Source organism: Adiantum capillus-veneris, chromosome 15 (assembly GCF_014529385.1).
Source record: "Adiantum capillus-veneris isolate H3 chromosome 15, ASM1452938v2, whole genome shotgun sequence".
NCBI classification, from domain to species: Eukaryota; Viridiplantae; Streptophyta; class Polypodiopsida; order Polypodiales; family Pteridaceae; genus Adiantum; species Adiantum capillus-veneris.
The window spans coordinates 151,414,237-151,427,958 of record NC_140945.1 but is presented as its reverse complement, the minus strand read 5'-3'; the positions used below and the strand labels follow the sequence as shown (position 1 = coordinate 151,427,958).

The window sequence follows — 13,722 nt, the reverse complement described above, 5'->3', positions numbered from 1 at the left end:
GAGAAGATCATGTGGGCAAAAATAGTTATTGACCAGACAACCCTAGCATCTACGTGCGTTAACATGAAAAATCTCTGAATTAGAATAAGACAAAGTACCTCGTTCGTCAATGATATTTTCCGAAGTCTTTGCCAGTACGGAGATGCTTGGATTCTTTTTTCGATCTGAGCAATCCTTGTCGCCGCGGATGTGACTGGTTTGATGATCCTAGCATCAATTCTTCGTTTGATCTTCAGCACAAAAAGCCTTGCCTTTGCTATCCTTCTTAAATTTCTTCCATGGAGGTGCAGTTGACCGATTTGAAGTTGTTGATGGAGCGAAACGTTTAAAACTTTGACGTAGAAGTGCCGCGGTTAGAGGTCTCCCCCATCCCGGGGCCACCCCTAGACATGGCCAAAGTAGTAGTTTTTTGCAAATTAGTAGATGTCCTCCAATGATGCAACATGATTGCGCAATACCTCATTTTGGGAATGCGGGAGGCAATCTGAACAAATAAAGCATGTGTAGAATCACTTTTGGATCCTCCAAGGCCTTCGTTCAGTGGACGAGGTCCTTAAATTCTTATAATTAAGTGTCCAAAGCCTTCTTTTCCATCTTCAACTTGAACAGTTTCTTGTAGCATTTGATATTGTCTACTTGCAGGAAGCGAGCGCGAAAGACCAACTGAAAACTTGCCCAAGTCGTCGGTTGAGGACGTAATCTTGTCCACCATGTGTAGGTCTGCCGTGCAACAAGATTTGTGTCTGTTGATTGATAGGCTGGGTGTTGGTAAAAGAAATAAATCAAAGTAGGCTGTCCATTTTGCCAACCAAGAGTCAATGGCGGTCCATTTCGCACTTCTTCTGCTCCCCTTTGAAGGGGTCCGGATGGAATTGAAGAGGCAAAGTGCTTATGGCCACCGGCAAATACTAGACCGGCATGGTGCGAATCTCCAATAGTTGCTTCTGCATGTCCTCTAGCTGGCGTTGGAGCATGGCGCGGGCACAGAGAGAGAGAGAGAGAGAGAGAGAGAGAGAGAGAGAGAGAGAGAGAGAGAGAGAGAGAGTGTGTTTGCGGTGAACAAAGTGATAACACTCGCTCATCGGCACCTATTTATAGACGGAATGCTTAACCACCCTTGATGCTTAACCACCTCAAGATGAAGCTTGCTAGGAAACGTCCTATGGGGAAGCTTAACTGCCCTTAAAAAAATTTGAGAAGGGTGATTTGGTGTTGCGATACAATAGTAAATTGGACAATACCTTTCAAAAGAAATTTCAAATCAAATGGGAAGGTCCTTTTATTGTTGTAAACAAATTTGAAAATGACACATATCAGTTAGCAGACTTAAATGGTGCACAACATAAATATCGTGTTAATGGTTATAGATTGAAGAAGTATCTGGCACGTTTGATGACAGTTATGACTGATGAATTGCTATCAATAGAAGGAGACTATGTGGAAACATCTGAAAATGTGGATGAGGTTTCTGGGGATGAGATGCAGCAGTTGTTCACCCTAGACACCTCTGCTTGTCATGAATGATCAAGCAGGCTAGGGGGGGTTGGCAAGCTATGTCAGGCATTTTTTGGATGAAGAGAAAGTCCCTAATCCATGCTAAAAAGCTTGCTCACTAGCCTCGAGTACATAGATGTACATAATGCTTTGAGTTTTCAGAGTGCTCTTGTAAAATTTATGTATAAAGGCTTGGTTCTACTTAGTCATTTGCAAGAGTTTCGGGCTGGTCGAACTTCTAAAAGGTGGTTTTCAATGAGTATTTTTAGCGGTGCTTGATAGCCGGTGAATCGGACTCATACATCATGAGTTACATGCATTTGAAATGGGCGGTTCCTTACTTAGAAAGTGGGTGCGGATGCATGCGAGGAAAGGCAAGTCGGCCGATTTGATAGATTTAATTAGAAAAGGTGTAGTCGAAGTTCTCTAGAAATGGCTGAAGTGATAAGCTCCGAGCCGGGCTTTACAGCGTCGCATTCGGTACTCGGAGTCACCCGCCACATCTCCATCAAGATTGCTCGGTGGGGAGCAAAAGAGGAAATTTATGTGCTTAAGTGGGGAAGTGGGAGGATGGTGCCAAGTGGCAATGAAGTAATCCCACATGGGGGGGGAGCAAGTGGAAAATGGAGGGTATAAAGGGAGAAGTGGGTACCCCCTAAGGTTGTATCAAAGAGGAAATGGTGCTCTCTTGCCTTGCTAATGGGGGCTCATGGGTGTTGGGGGAGAGAGGGGCCGCCCATTTTGGGTTCCCACCAGCTGGACAGTCGCCTGGGCATGCTTTTGGTCCTCTGGACATTTTCCCTCCCCCCTTTTCCTTGGTCAGAAAGTGGCCGACATGCCATTTTCTACCCAAATTAAGCCGAAAATGAGCCAATTAAAAGAGGACTACAAGGGGAATCATGTCGGCTAAGAGGAGAGAGAAAATCCCTTGGGATAAAAGCCAAAAAAATCCCCCATTTAATAGCTGCAATTCCTTGCACATCTGTTTTGCTTACAGAGACTAGCTTTTTTGGAGCTTTTGAGAGATACCCCAACTTCGAAAGCTTGTAACTCTCTCGTCTACTATCGGAATCAAGCATATGGATACTCTACGGAGGTCTATACGACACGAGCTTCATCTTTATGGTCTCAGTTTTCAGCAACTTTAATCATGGGCCGGGTTAGGGCTGTTTCCCGCCCTGTCTTTTCTAGAAAGTGACTCTTGCAACAGCAATGTGCATAATGCATCAAACTTGACAACTTCAAGATTTCCTTGGATCATCAGTCTCCGAGTACTAGCAAAAGTCTGGTATGAATCTGGCAAGGCATCAAGAACAATCTGCACAAGGGAGCTGTCTGAAATGACTTCACCTGCAGAAATAAGTTACTCATTGATATCCTCGACACCGGCAAGGAAAGTGTCCGTATCATCTTCCTCATGCATAATCTTCGATTCCATCTCTTTACGCAGCAAAGCAATTTTAGCCTCATTGCAGCTTGCATAAAGACCTGCTAGAATATCCCAAGCCTGTTTTGTAGATTTCGCTGAACGAACGTGAGGAGTAATGGTGCGCTTCACAGACAACGCAATCAACGCATAAGCCTACGCATCCTTTACATCCCAACGAGCTTGTTCTGCCGTAGGCAAAACAACTCTAATAGCAGCAATCCTTGCAGCAAGACCTGCAACATCCTCAACATCGCCTACATCCTCAGAACCAAGACGCACATCAATGCCTTGCACAATATTCCAGACGCCCTTTGACATAAGAACATGTTGCATCATGTAAGCCCACATAGGGTAATTGTCCCCATCCAATCTGTCCTCAACAACAAACATCTAGAACACATCTATGTTGTTGTCAGCCATGGAAAATGCTTGCACCTCTGAAAACTGCCCTAAATGCGGAGAAATTGAGTGAGACCATCACGTGCTATATAGTACAACCCGCATGGGACCTGTTATGCAGCAATTGGCGCTGACAGAAATTCTGCACAAAATGACGAAATTGCCTGTGCAGACCTGGCTGTAGTGGAAACGGAGGTCGAAATGAGGCCGAATCAGAATCTGAGCAGACTGAGCTATAGTAGCTATCCCGAAATTTTTGTCGACCTGCAAACGCTTGCCAAAGCTCACAGAAAACAGAGAAAGTAAGCAGGCGTGTGCTCGAGCTGCTGGCGACTAAGCCCGGGAGGACACAACTTGCTCTGATACCAATTGTTGGAGTTAGGGTTGCAGAGAGACGAAGGAAGCTCAAGGCACACAACAAAGAGTGTGTTACTTAGTGTGCAATGGAAAGATAGATAGCCCTAGAGTAATGGGCGTATATACAATGCACGGGGGAAAAAATATCCTAAAGAGGGAAAAAATGCCCCGAGGATCCTAGTGTGTTCACACACATCACTACCACATGTATATGGTAACAAAAAGGATCGGATTTCCCGGTAGAAGAGAAATCGGCCGCGCTTTGATACTACTGTAACAAACCTCGAGCACCCCAAGTCAAGAGTCTACCGTGACACAGCAGAGATTCACTTTAAAACAGTTCACAAAAGACGACACGGCCCGGCGTAGTTCCGTGCCAGGAGATATTGGCCTCAAAGATTGGCGCCCCTTTCGGTATTTCTTTTTATATTAATCTGTGTGCAAAGTACAAGAGTCCGCGGGAACTCACACTCAGACTCTGCGTCCAGATGCTCCGAGTAATGAGGCCCAAGAGACTTATTTATTCTTACAAGGGATGCCCAAAAGCAGAGCCCCAAAAATCTTTTAAACTCAAAAGCTTCTTAAACTCAAAAGCAACTGTAACCCAAAAGCTTGCCAAAAATCAACCAGTGTAATTTGCGGAGATCCACAAACTGTCACATCAGCAGCTTAGCACGTTTTACAAAAATTTGCCATGTCATCAGTCAACAGAAATTACATACAGTTTGCCACGTCAGCCTGTCGGCGCAGTTTACGAAATTCTACCAGTAAGGTGTGTGTCTGGGGGCCTGCCACATCACCAGTTTGTGACAGAGTATGTGGTCTAGTACGTCAGTACTTAGAGTCAGTGTCTACTAAACTAGTTATTGTCCTATGTTTGTTTTGCAGGTGTAATCGAGGGCTATTACAATTCTTTCAAGAGGGGGGTATGTCACAAAATGATGACGTGGCATGGCCTAAAGAACAGAGCCCGTACAAAAGGGACCAAAAGAAGTTAGGCTTACAAACCTAGCCCGTACCTGGCCAAGGGGCCCAAAATTTGCGTAGAGCTAATGATGTGGCAGGCCGTATGGACGTACGCGTTTTGCGACAGCATGATGACGCGGCAACAACGTACCGACAAACCATGGGGCCCTTGCTTTTGGGAACCTGATGCTTTTAGAACTGCAGCTTTTCATGTAATTGCTGTTGAGTCCAAGGGCCTTCATTGGAGGACCGGGGCTCACTTCTGCTCAATTTTGTGTGGGAGCGCTGAGAGGAGGACCCTCGAACATTGTACCTTGAGAAGCATAAGAAATACCGAGAAGGGGCACCAATCTTTGGGGCCAGTCCATCTAGGTGCAGAACTCCGTTGTTCCGTGTCGTCTCTCATTTTCTCTCTTCCTCTATTTTCAGTTGTTTCCAGTTTCTCTCACGTGTGTTGTTGTAGATCTTCGGCTTGGAGTGTCCAAGTCTATTACAACCATGATGTATGTACGAGCGGGAAGAAGCTTTGAATCTTGATACCAATGTTAGTCTCTTGATGGATCCATCATGCACACAAGACACGACACAAGCCATACTCACACAAAGACAAGCATAGAGAGCGGATGCCATACTTAACTCCTAGCCATAGAGCCAATATGGGCTCACCCCCGAGCCTGGGAGCCTGTAGTGTCCCATACCAACAAGCCCACACCAAGCGGGGGTGTGGGTAGAGTTGCCAAGGGCCTAGAGTCCAAGTGTGGTGATCACACAAGATGTCTCACAAATGAGACCTCAGTCCTATTTGTAGGACTTCTTAACCACCTTTCTTAACCTCCCTTCAATTAAGGGTGCGTTCACACGTAGGGTCAGTCACATTGGCCGGACATATTGTAGGTGCACATCCTGATGTCTAGGGACATAACATAATGGGACCATTGTTGTAGTTGCACGGTGGGGTGTGTGTATGTAGGGCGGCTTTGGTAGTGTGCCATTTTTTTGGTAGAGGTCTCTGATTCATATGTCTGCTTGGGGATCACTTTTACTAGTAGGGAACGGAGGTTCCCTATGTAATATTAGGCCTCCAAGACGTTTGACACGTGCATATGCTTCACTAGCCTTAGTTAAGAGCTAGTGTCTTGACTCAAGTACATTTTGAGGAGGAACGTATGAAGTGCCTGCCATTTGACACGTTGGTGACGTCTGCGCTAATGTATGCAGCCCTAGTCTGGACACTAGCTTTATCTATACACTGTCATGGAGCAGACTAAAGAGACCCCACAGCAAACCATCTGTGCCACATGATGTATTCAGAGCAGAGTTTGATGTACCATCCATGGCAGTGGAGGCTCTATTTCAAGATCCTGTCCTTTCTCTATTGGATCAAGGAGATGGGACCAGCCAGGCTCCCAAGGCTCACTTATGAGGCCTCCAGACAATTGGCAAACTATGTATTGTACATGGCTCTTGATATTGTTGTTTTGCACATTGTATCTCAAGTGTTCCCAAAGTAGTGAAACCCTGTGCAAGTCTTGGTTTTGCTGCCTTCTTTATAAAAAAACTGCAACCCTTTGAAAGTGACTCTCAAGTAGACCTAGGATCTCACATACTCAACAGACTCATGGGATGAGTATTAACCATTTCCTTGGGGCCTCCCATTCTCTCTAAAAAATTTAAAATCTCATGAAACCCAAATATATCTTCACTATGGGAGATGCACTTTTCTTGTTACTGGCTCATGGAGGGTGGATATCTTTCACGCACAATATTGGAAGAGAAACCTTCCAAGAGTGACTTCTTTTTGCAGCTTAGCACAAGTTTCTCCACTCTCATGATTGTAGCAACTACTTGGTCGGGCATAGATCCTTAAGGGCTTGAAGGAAAAAATGATGTTCCCTCACTCGGCCACTGTGTGAGACTTACTCGATCATTCAATTGAAGAGATTAGGCGGGAAGTGTGTATAAAAGTTGAAGAGAAATCAGCTGGCTCTTTTAACAGTTCAAAGCCCTATTTAGTCATGTTGGCTTTATAATCGCCTGTATTTCAATGGATAGAAGAATCTACTGTTTCATAACAAGCAATTCTCATGGTGCAGGCTACCTTTGTCGATGATTCCATGACCGTGGAGCATGCTCGTGAGTATGGCCATACACATTTATCTGAGGTAACATGTCTTGTTGCATTCATTTAAGCATTTGGTTTGAGGCATGGAGATATTTTGTTTTAGACTGTTAGTTGAAGTAGACGGTAACCTGATTATCATGGAAATCCTTGGAACATTCAACAAAATATGCCTCCTTTCTGGTGGTGTTTTGATTTTAAAGTCACTCTTTTCTAGGGAACTTTTATTTAGGTCATTTGTGTCTGATCCTTTCAAGTTTGAGATTGTGAGAGGGCTTATGTACATACAATCATTCACTAATGTGTATTGTTTGTATGTATGTTTTGAATCATGCAAGCGATGAGAAATTGTAAAAGTAGGATTTGTCTGCACCTTTCCAGATTGAGATATGTTTTCCAAATTACATTTCATAGCTAGCTTTTCACAGTTAGGAAGCCCTCAGAAATGCAATAAGTAGTGATGCTAGAATTTTTATCCTTTGGACCACTGGCCGCCACAAAATGTGACGGAGTAGGCCTAGACTGAAAGCATTGCTGTGAGTAGCTGCTTTTTCATCCTCTTGACTCTGAAAATCTGCATGTGCATGTTTGTGATGGCATGCATCTCTGTGTGCATAAGCACTTTTCTGTCGATCTTTGAGTGAAGTTTTATGTCTGTCCCTTGTACACAGGTCGCTGCTTTGTCAGACAGGTTTTGTAACAAGGGCATTCTCTTCATACATTTCTCAGCGCGTCACACATTTGAGGTTTGATGTATTTTTAGGATTGTAGGAACAAAATCTCTCAGCACTAAAGTCAATCTGTTTTGTAGGAAATTCAAGCAGCAATAAAGAACTTACCAAAAAGGTTGCAAGAACGATCTTATGCTTTTCTTGAGGGATGGTGAGCATTCTTCTTTAGAGTTTTTAGCTACAAGTTTACTTGTTCAGATGGGGCTTCGAAGGGTGCCCTAGTAAAGGAAGATGTGGCAAGACGAATTCATGGTGATGTGTCCTGCATTAATAACTAGTTTCTCAAGCGTTTATTGTCACGCTCAATACTCCCGACACCACACCCCTTTAGTTTTGAAGACTTCAATCATGAAGAAGCACTATAATCTTTACTTTGTACAGAGGTTATCAAGGCCTGGTATTACTGTTTTCGCGGAAATATGAATACTTTTGAGAATTGCCCCTTTTTCTCCCTGTGGTCTGTAAACACCATCGTACAGAGACTCACAACAGTGTGACAGGTTATGTATGGAATTCTAGGTCATTTTGGTTCAGAAACAGTGTGTGTGTATCTTGGTAAGGGAGTGCTTCAACCAGACATTTGATGTGTTGAGACGAGGATACAAACCTTTATTTGAGTTAAGAGCGTGGGTATTTGTAGAGAGAACTTGGCCACTTCTTACCAAATAGTTTTCCTTTCTTGGCTAACCATCAAGAGGTATACGGCGGCTTGTGATGAGGTCATAAGACAACCAGCTAAGTATCACTGCAGAGTTTCTCTCGATGTGCGGAAGACATGGAGTAATCACTTCAGGAGATCCGATGATTTGAGGATCCTTTTCAGCTGGAAATATTCTGTCAATTGAAGCAAGATCTCAGAATGTGGAGGATGGGATATGGTGCGTTGGGTGAGTTTTACCAGCTAGAAGATAGTAGAACAGAATGTGTTCCACAGAGATGATGGAAATTGTTGGTTCGTTCTTTCCCAATTGTCTTGTTGATCAACTCCTATTATTTCCAAGATCGAATATCTTGTGGAACACTGTATTATGCTTATTAATTTTATGTTGTGCTGAACTATGCTGCCCTGATGATGCTCCTTAAGGGGCAGTTCAGACTGCGTGGAAAACTAGAACGGGAGGGATTTTTGTGGAAAAGGTTCGTCTCACCTTTCCGGACCCACTGAGCAACGGGCGGCCTCAACAATCCGATAAAGCTTCCAGGCGCCTTTGCAGTGCAAAGTGTGCGCACGCGTCACTCTCTGCACCAAACCGCAACTGATTCGCTACCCTGTTCTCCCTCAGTTTAAGGGAATCAAGCTTTCTGTGCAGTGTGATAGGGCCTCCTCTTGGAAGTGCTTGAGCATGGATGTCGCCAGTGTGCAGTCTAAACGGAGCCTAAGCCTTGCTGTTAATATTCCATATGCAGACTATTTATAGTTCATCTTAAGAATACGAAGTCTACAAGGCCTTTGTGGAAGGTTTTCCCCCCCCTTCCTGAGGCTTGAGGTCTCGTGTAATCAAGCAACCTACAAAATTGTTGTTGCACTCCAATCAGTTTGAGATTGAGGGCAAGCTCTTCATCAAGTCACTGTTTTTTCATCGCCTTCTTGTTTTCTTTATCATGTTCCACCTGATTGTTGGAATGCACACAAAGAAGAGAAGCGGATGCTTATGGATACTTTCACAAAGCATTGGATGCTATGCCTTCGTGTTGATAGACTTAACATAGCTGATGATTTGGGCTAATGCACGATGAATTATACATCTTTGGGTTGTTTAAAGCACTGTTGCTTCTTGCAAACAAGGTAATGTTTGTTCTGATAGAAGTTGAGGGATTTTACAAGCTTGTTTATACATTTTGAGATTGTTCCCCATGGAGGGAGTTCACCTTCACAACTACATGATTAGTGCTATACAGGCAAATAAAGGTGACATAGTATTTATTTAGAGCATTTTTATCTGAAAAATTTCTTCAATAAAGCTTGGTCAAGTTCAATTCTTTTGGATTGAAGGATTTTTCCTTGGAATAAATAGCTCTCTCTCTCTCTCTCTCTCTCTCTCTCTCTCTCTCTCTCTCTCTCTCTCCCAGATTCGGACACAGCATGAGCAAGCCAGATAGAGAGAGGAAAAAAGAAGAAGAGGGTTTCAACGTCGTAGGAAATTCCTTAAAGAAGAGAGATACAACGAGTCTTCTCCGACCCAGTTGCCATACTTACAGGGGCTCTTCACACCCTGCCCTCCTATGCATGATATCCTACACCCTCAGTACTACCTAATGGAGCTAGATTGCATCTCATCATTGTACCCCTTGAGCATATAGTTTCACATCTACTATCCCCTCAGCACATGTATGACCCCACCTCTTATCTGATTATTGCAACATTGTACCACCACACCTTGAAATATGAATGAGTTCCTATGGTGCCAAATGGCCCATAGAACCCAAAATTTGACCCAATTTACAAACATCGTAAATTGTGGTTGGGGAGATTGGAGCACCCCAAAAAACCAAAACTATATGTGAAAAACGTCGAAAGGAAAACGCCGCCGAAGAGTAGCACACTTGCCAAATGAAGGATGTGGAGCAATGACAATCCCACAATAAGTGTGGCACAATCTCCTCAAACTCATGGCATCTTAGGCAGTGAGAAGGCACAATATGTTTTGCATGCAATAAGTTGCCAACCGGTAGAGCTCACACTAAGTAGCACCACAAGAAAATACATTCCTTCGGAGGTAGGTTGACTATGCCAAATGCTAGACAATGTTCGTTACCACCAGAAGGATGACTTGGAGAGTGACCACAATTGATCACCATGATGCACAATCTACACATCAAATTGCAGAAGGGCATCAACATTGCCGGTTGAAGTGCATTCCACTATGGTAGTAGCAATGTTTTAATCAAAGAAGTGGGAGTTCGCATCCAAAGGAGGAATGGGTGGGAGATCAACAAGCATCCTTTGAATCTCCTGCCAAAGAGGAGAATGGTGGAGACAACCAAAAACAGGACGCCGCATCAGTGAACGAAAGAACATGACCCGTGTCATCCACCACTTGATGCACCTGACATGTTCCTTTTCAGAAAGAAAATACACCTGACGAGAAGATCGTTGGACCAAAGTTGAAGAGAATGCCCTGCTCCAATGCAAACTCTCCAATCGAAGGGAGTTGCCTAGAGAGGATTCTCGACCATGACATGCCAAATGCGAAGTCCAACCAAGAATGAGAGAAGTAAAGGGACATCTTGGAATGTGTCCTTCAAGCTACGTCTCAGTTGCACTCGTGAACCTGGTCTAGCACAAAATCTCTTCAGCTTTTATCTATGGACAAGCTGTGTTCTTCCAAGCACCTTGGAGAGCTGAATATTTTGGATTTGTGAAGTCATGTTTTGGCTTAGAAAGCAATGCTATTGCCAGTCTTGGTGGAGCAGCTAGCAACCCGCACATATTGTCAAGCCATCTTTTAGTCACTGGCAACCGACATATTGGGACACCATTTTTGGCATAGGTAAATTAAATTGCACATAAGTCATGAGAATGCATTGGACGATCCTAGGACACACATGTAGTGGCCAAGTGGAAAATTTCCAATAATTTAACTTGGAATGCAGACGTTGGAGTATTCAGTCCACTTTCTACGCAGCTGATACATCCCAAGCCAGCAAATAACTTTGAGACTTGCCACCAATCCAAACTAGAGTGCTTTGTTAGCTGCATTTGTATTGAATTGAAGTGAGTCAGGGGTAAGAAGAAGAAGAAGAAGAGAGTTTTAATGTCGTAAGAGAAAACAAAATGTTTGAATCTTGCTATATACTAACAAAGTATTAAGGACCTAGAAGGGAAAAGCTGAGAGAGAGAGAGAGAGATACCTTTCACCAAAGCAAGTTTGGTTATTTCTTAATTGGTACCATCTTTAGTACGTTATGATTGTGATGCCCCAATTTGACCCAAGTACCTTGCAAAAGAGACATAAGAAGGGCTAGAATTCATGCTTGATGATGATGCAAGTCTCCTTGCATGGAGGAGTTTGCACGGTCCTCCCCAATTTTTATAATACAAAGGAACGTGCCATTCCGATGGCAGTGTGCAATTTTCAATATGTTCGTTTCACTAAGTCGGTAGTAACAAGTATAGAATTCAAAAAGTATTTTACGTACTTTTTGTTTCAATATCCATTTGTTGATTGTCGTAAACAAACATGATGATGTTGGGCTAAAGCTTTGTCGGCATGATGTTCGTTTGCTCCCATTGGTATATCTTGCAATCTCATCGTGGATTCTCATACGTCTGAAGGCGTTGTGTAAGGCCACATACTTTCAAGGAGTTGGCTGAACTTTGAACTGGAGGAAGTGTTTGGAAAATATGTTCCCTTAAACCAGTCTTGAACTTCGTCGTAGCAACCCAAGAGACTTTGCCTGAAGAGAAATCCTCAATCGCTTACTGGTCTAAAATCTCTCTCATGGACAAGACGGTCGGCAATCTTCATCTTGGTGGTGAAACACCATTCACATAAATTTTTTAGCATCATTTGAAGCAGCTTTGGGTGGAGTCTGCAACTGAACTCACAAATTAATCAAGAACCATTGCATGCAATCTTTCTCCAGTAGACCTTGTCTGGTGATCTAGTCATGAATTCTCTCACCAATCTTGATTTCTTGCGTAAGGCCACAAGGTTAGACGGTGCAAGTACAGGTGATTTGAATTTGATGACAGCTCTTCCCTTCCCATCCACCAGTGACATCAGCAAAGTGTTTCCTTGCCGTATCCTAAATAGGTATCCTTTAATCAACCCATTTTCCAAGAGATGACATTTCAAATTTACATGTCCATGAGCGCACCATCCATCGCGATATGGCTTTGCAAAATCCCTTGCCTTAGAACGTCATCATGAATCATCTTTGTAGCTTTGATTGTGGCACAAGCTTTCAATGCGCAAACGTACGTCTGTTCACATTGCATATGCTCAAGACAATCTAGAGCAAATCGACCTTGTCTTTCAGAGGTTTACCTCGCAAAAAACCACAAGGAGGGTTAGAGTTTTATCAAGCTCAACGTTCGTAATCATACAAGATGTCAATGTTATTAATTGTTTGTTGTCCCATTTTTATGTTTCAAGAAAAAAGAAAACATGCAAGTCTCCTTGCATGGGGGAGTTTGCACAGTCCTCCCCAATTTTTATAATACAAGGGAACGTGCCATTCCCACGGCAACATGCAATTTTCAGCGTGTTCATTAACTGCATTCTCAGTGTCAAAAATCAAGAAATGGTAATGGTTACTCACCATGCGATAGATTGACTATCGTCGAGGCACACAGGTTGCATTTAAGCTTTTGTATGAGAGCACTGCTCGAAACAAACATGATAGCTTTTGTATGAGAGCACTGCTCGAAACAAACATGATAGTGGAAGCGGAGTGGACATTACAAAGCCTGAAGCTGCATTAGCAAGCTTTGGTATGGAAGGGCCAAGAGAGCTCTTTTACAGTGTAGAGGACCATTTTGAGTGCGGTAGGTGCATACTGGTTTTGAGCACGGTAGGTGAATACTGGAGGCGGGGTGGGCTTTCCCTTCGTCTTTGGTTAAAACACCCTAGAGCTTTCTTGCCATAGCCATGTTTGAAGGAGTACGAGCGGAAGTGCGACGCGAGAGAGAGTGCGAGAAGAAGAGCACGACGATATGGTGAACTCGCTCTACTGTAATGTGTAGAGCATAGTGAGTTCTTATTAGGTTTTTACAAAAGAATATGTGTACATACCTGGCGGCCCGCCCACTTACCTGGGCCACCACATTGGTCTTTATACCCAAACAACCTCCCACTTAAAGTCCAATGTGGTACTTTAAGTGTGAGAGAAGCTACTATACAAGCTAATATACAAGAGATGTAGAGAAGTGGTGTACTACCCTACACCTAACTGCTTGCGAAAATGCACAAAGCTCTCTGAGGGAAGTCCTTTTGTAAGTAGATCATCAGGATTTTCTGTGGTGTGAACTTTGACAAGCTGAAGTTGCTTATCCTCGAGCATTTCCCTCATGAAATGATACTTCACATCCACATGCTTTGTCTTTGAGTGATAAACTGGATTGCGAGCCAATTGTATAGCACTTTGACTATCACAATATAACACAGGCATCTCTTCTTTGATTCCCAAATCTGTTACTAGTCGATTAAGCCAAATTGATTCTTTGAATGCCTCTGATGCTGCAACATATTCAGCCTCTGTAGTAGACTGAGTAACACAATCTT

General features: G+C 43.4%; 1 protein-coding gene across 2 annotated transcripts in view; it reads left to right on the top strand.

The window, feature by feature from the left end:
- Nucleotides 1-7,931, top strand: part of LOC147441683 (tRNase Z TRZ1-like) — a 135,927-nt gene extending 127,996 nt beyond the window's left edge. For both annotated transcript variants that reach the window (XM_086483239.1, XM_086483238.1), the window contains exons 6-8: nucleotides 6,739-6,807; nucleotides 7,436-7,510; nucleotides 7,576-7,931. In XM_086483239.1, coding sequence (XP_086339365.1) covers nucleotides 6,739-6,807; nucleotides 7,436-7,510; nucleotides 7,576-7,650 — 219 coding nt within the window. In that variant the 3' untranslated portion in view covers nucleotides 7,651-7,931. The remainder of the gene's footprint in view (nucleotides 1-6,738; nucleotides 6,808-7,435; nucleotides 7,511-7,575) is intronic.
- The last annotated feature ends 5,791 nt before the right edge of the window (nucleotides 7,932-13,722 follow it).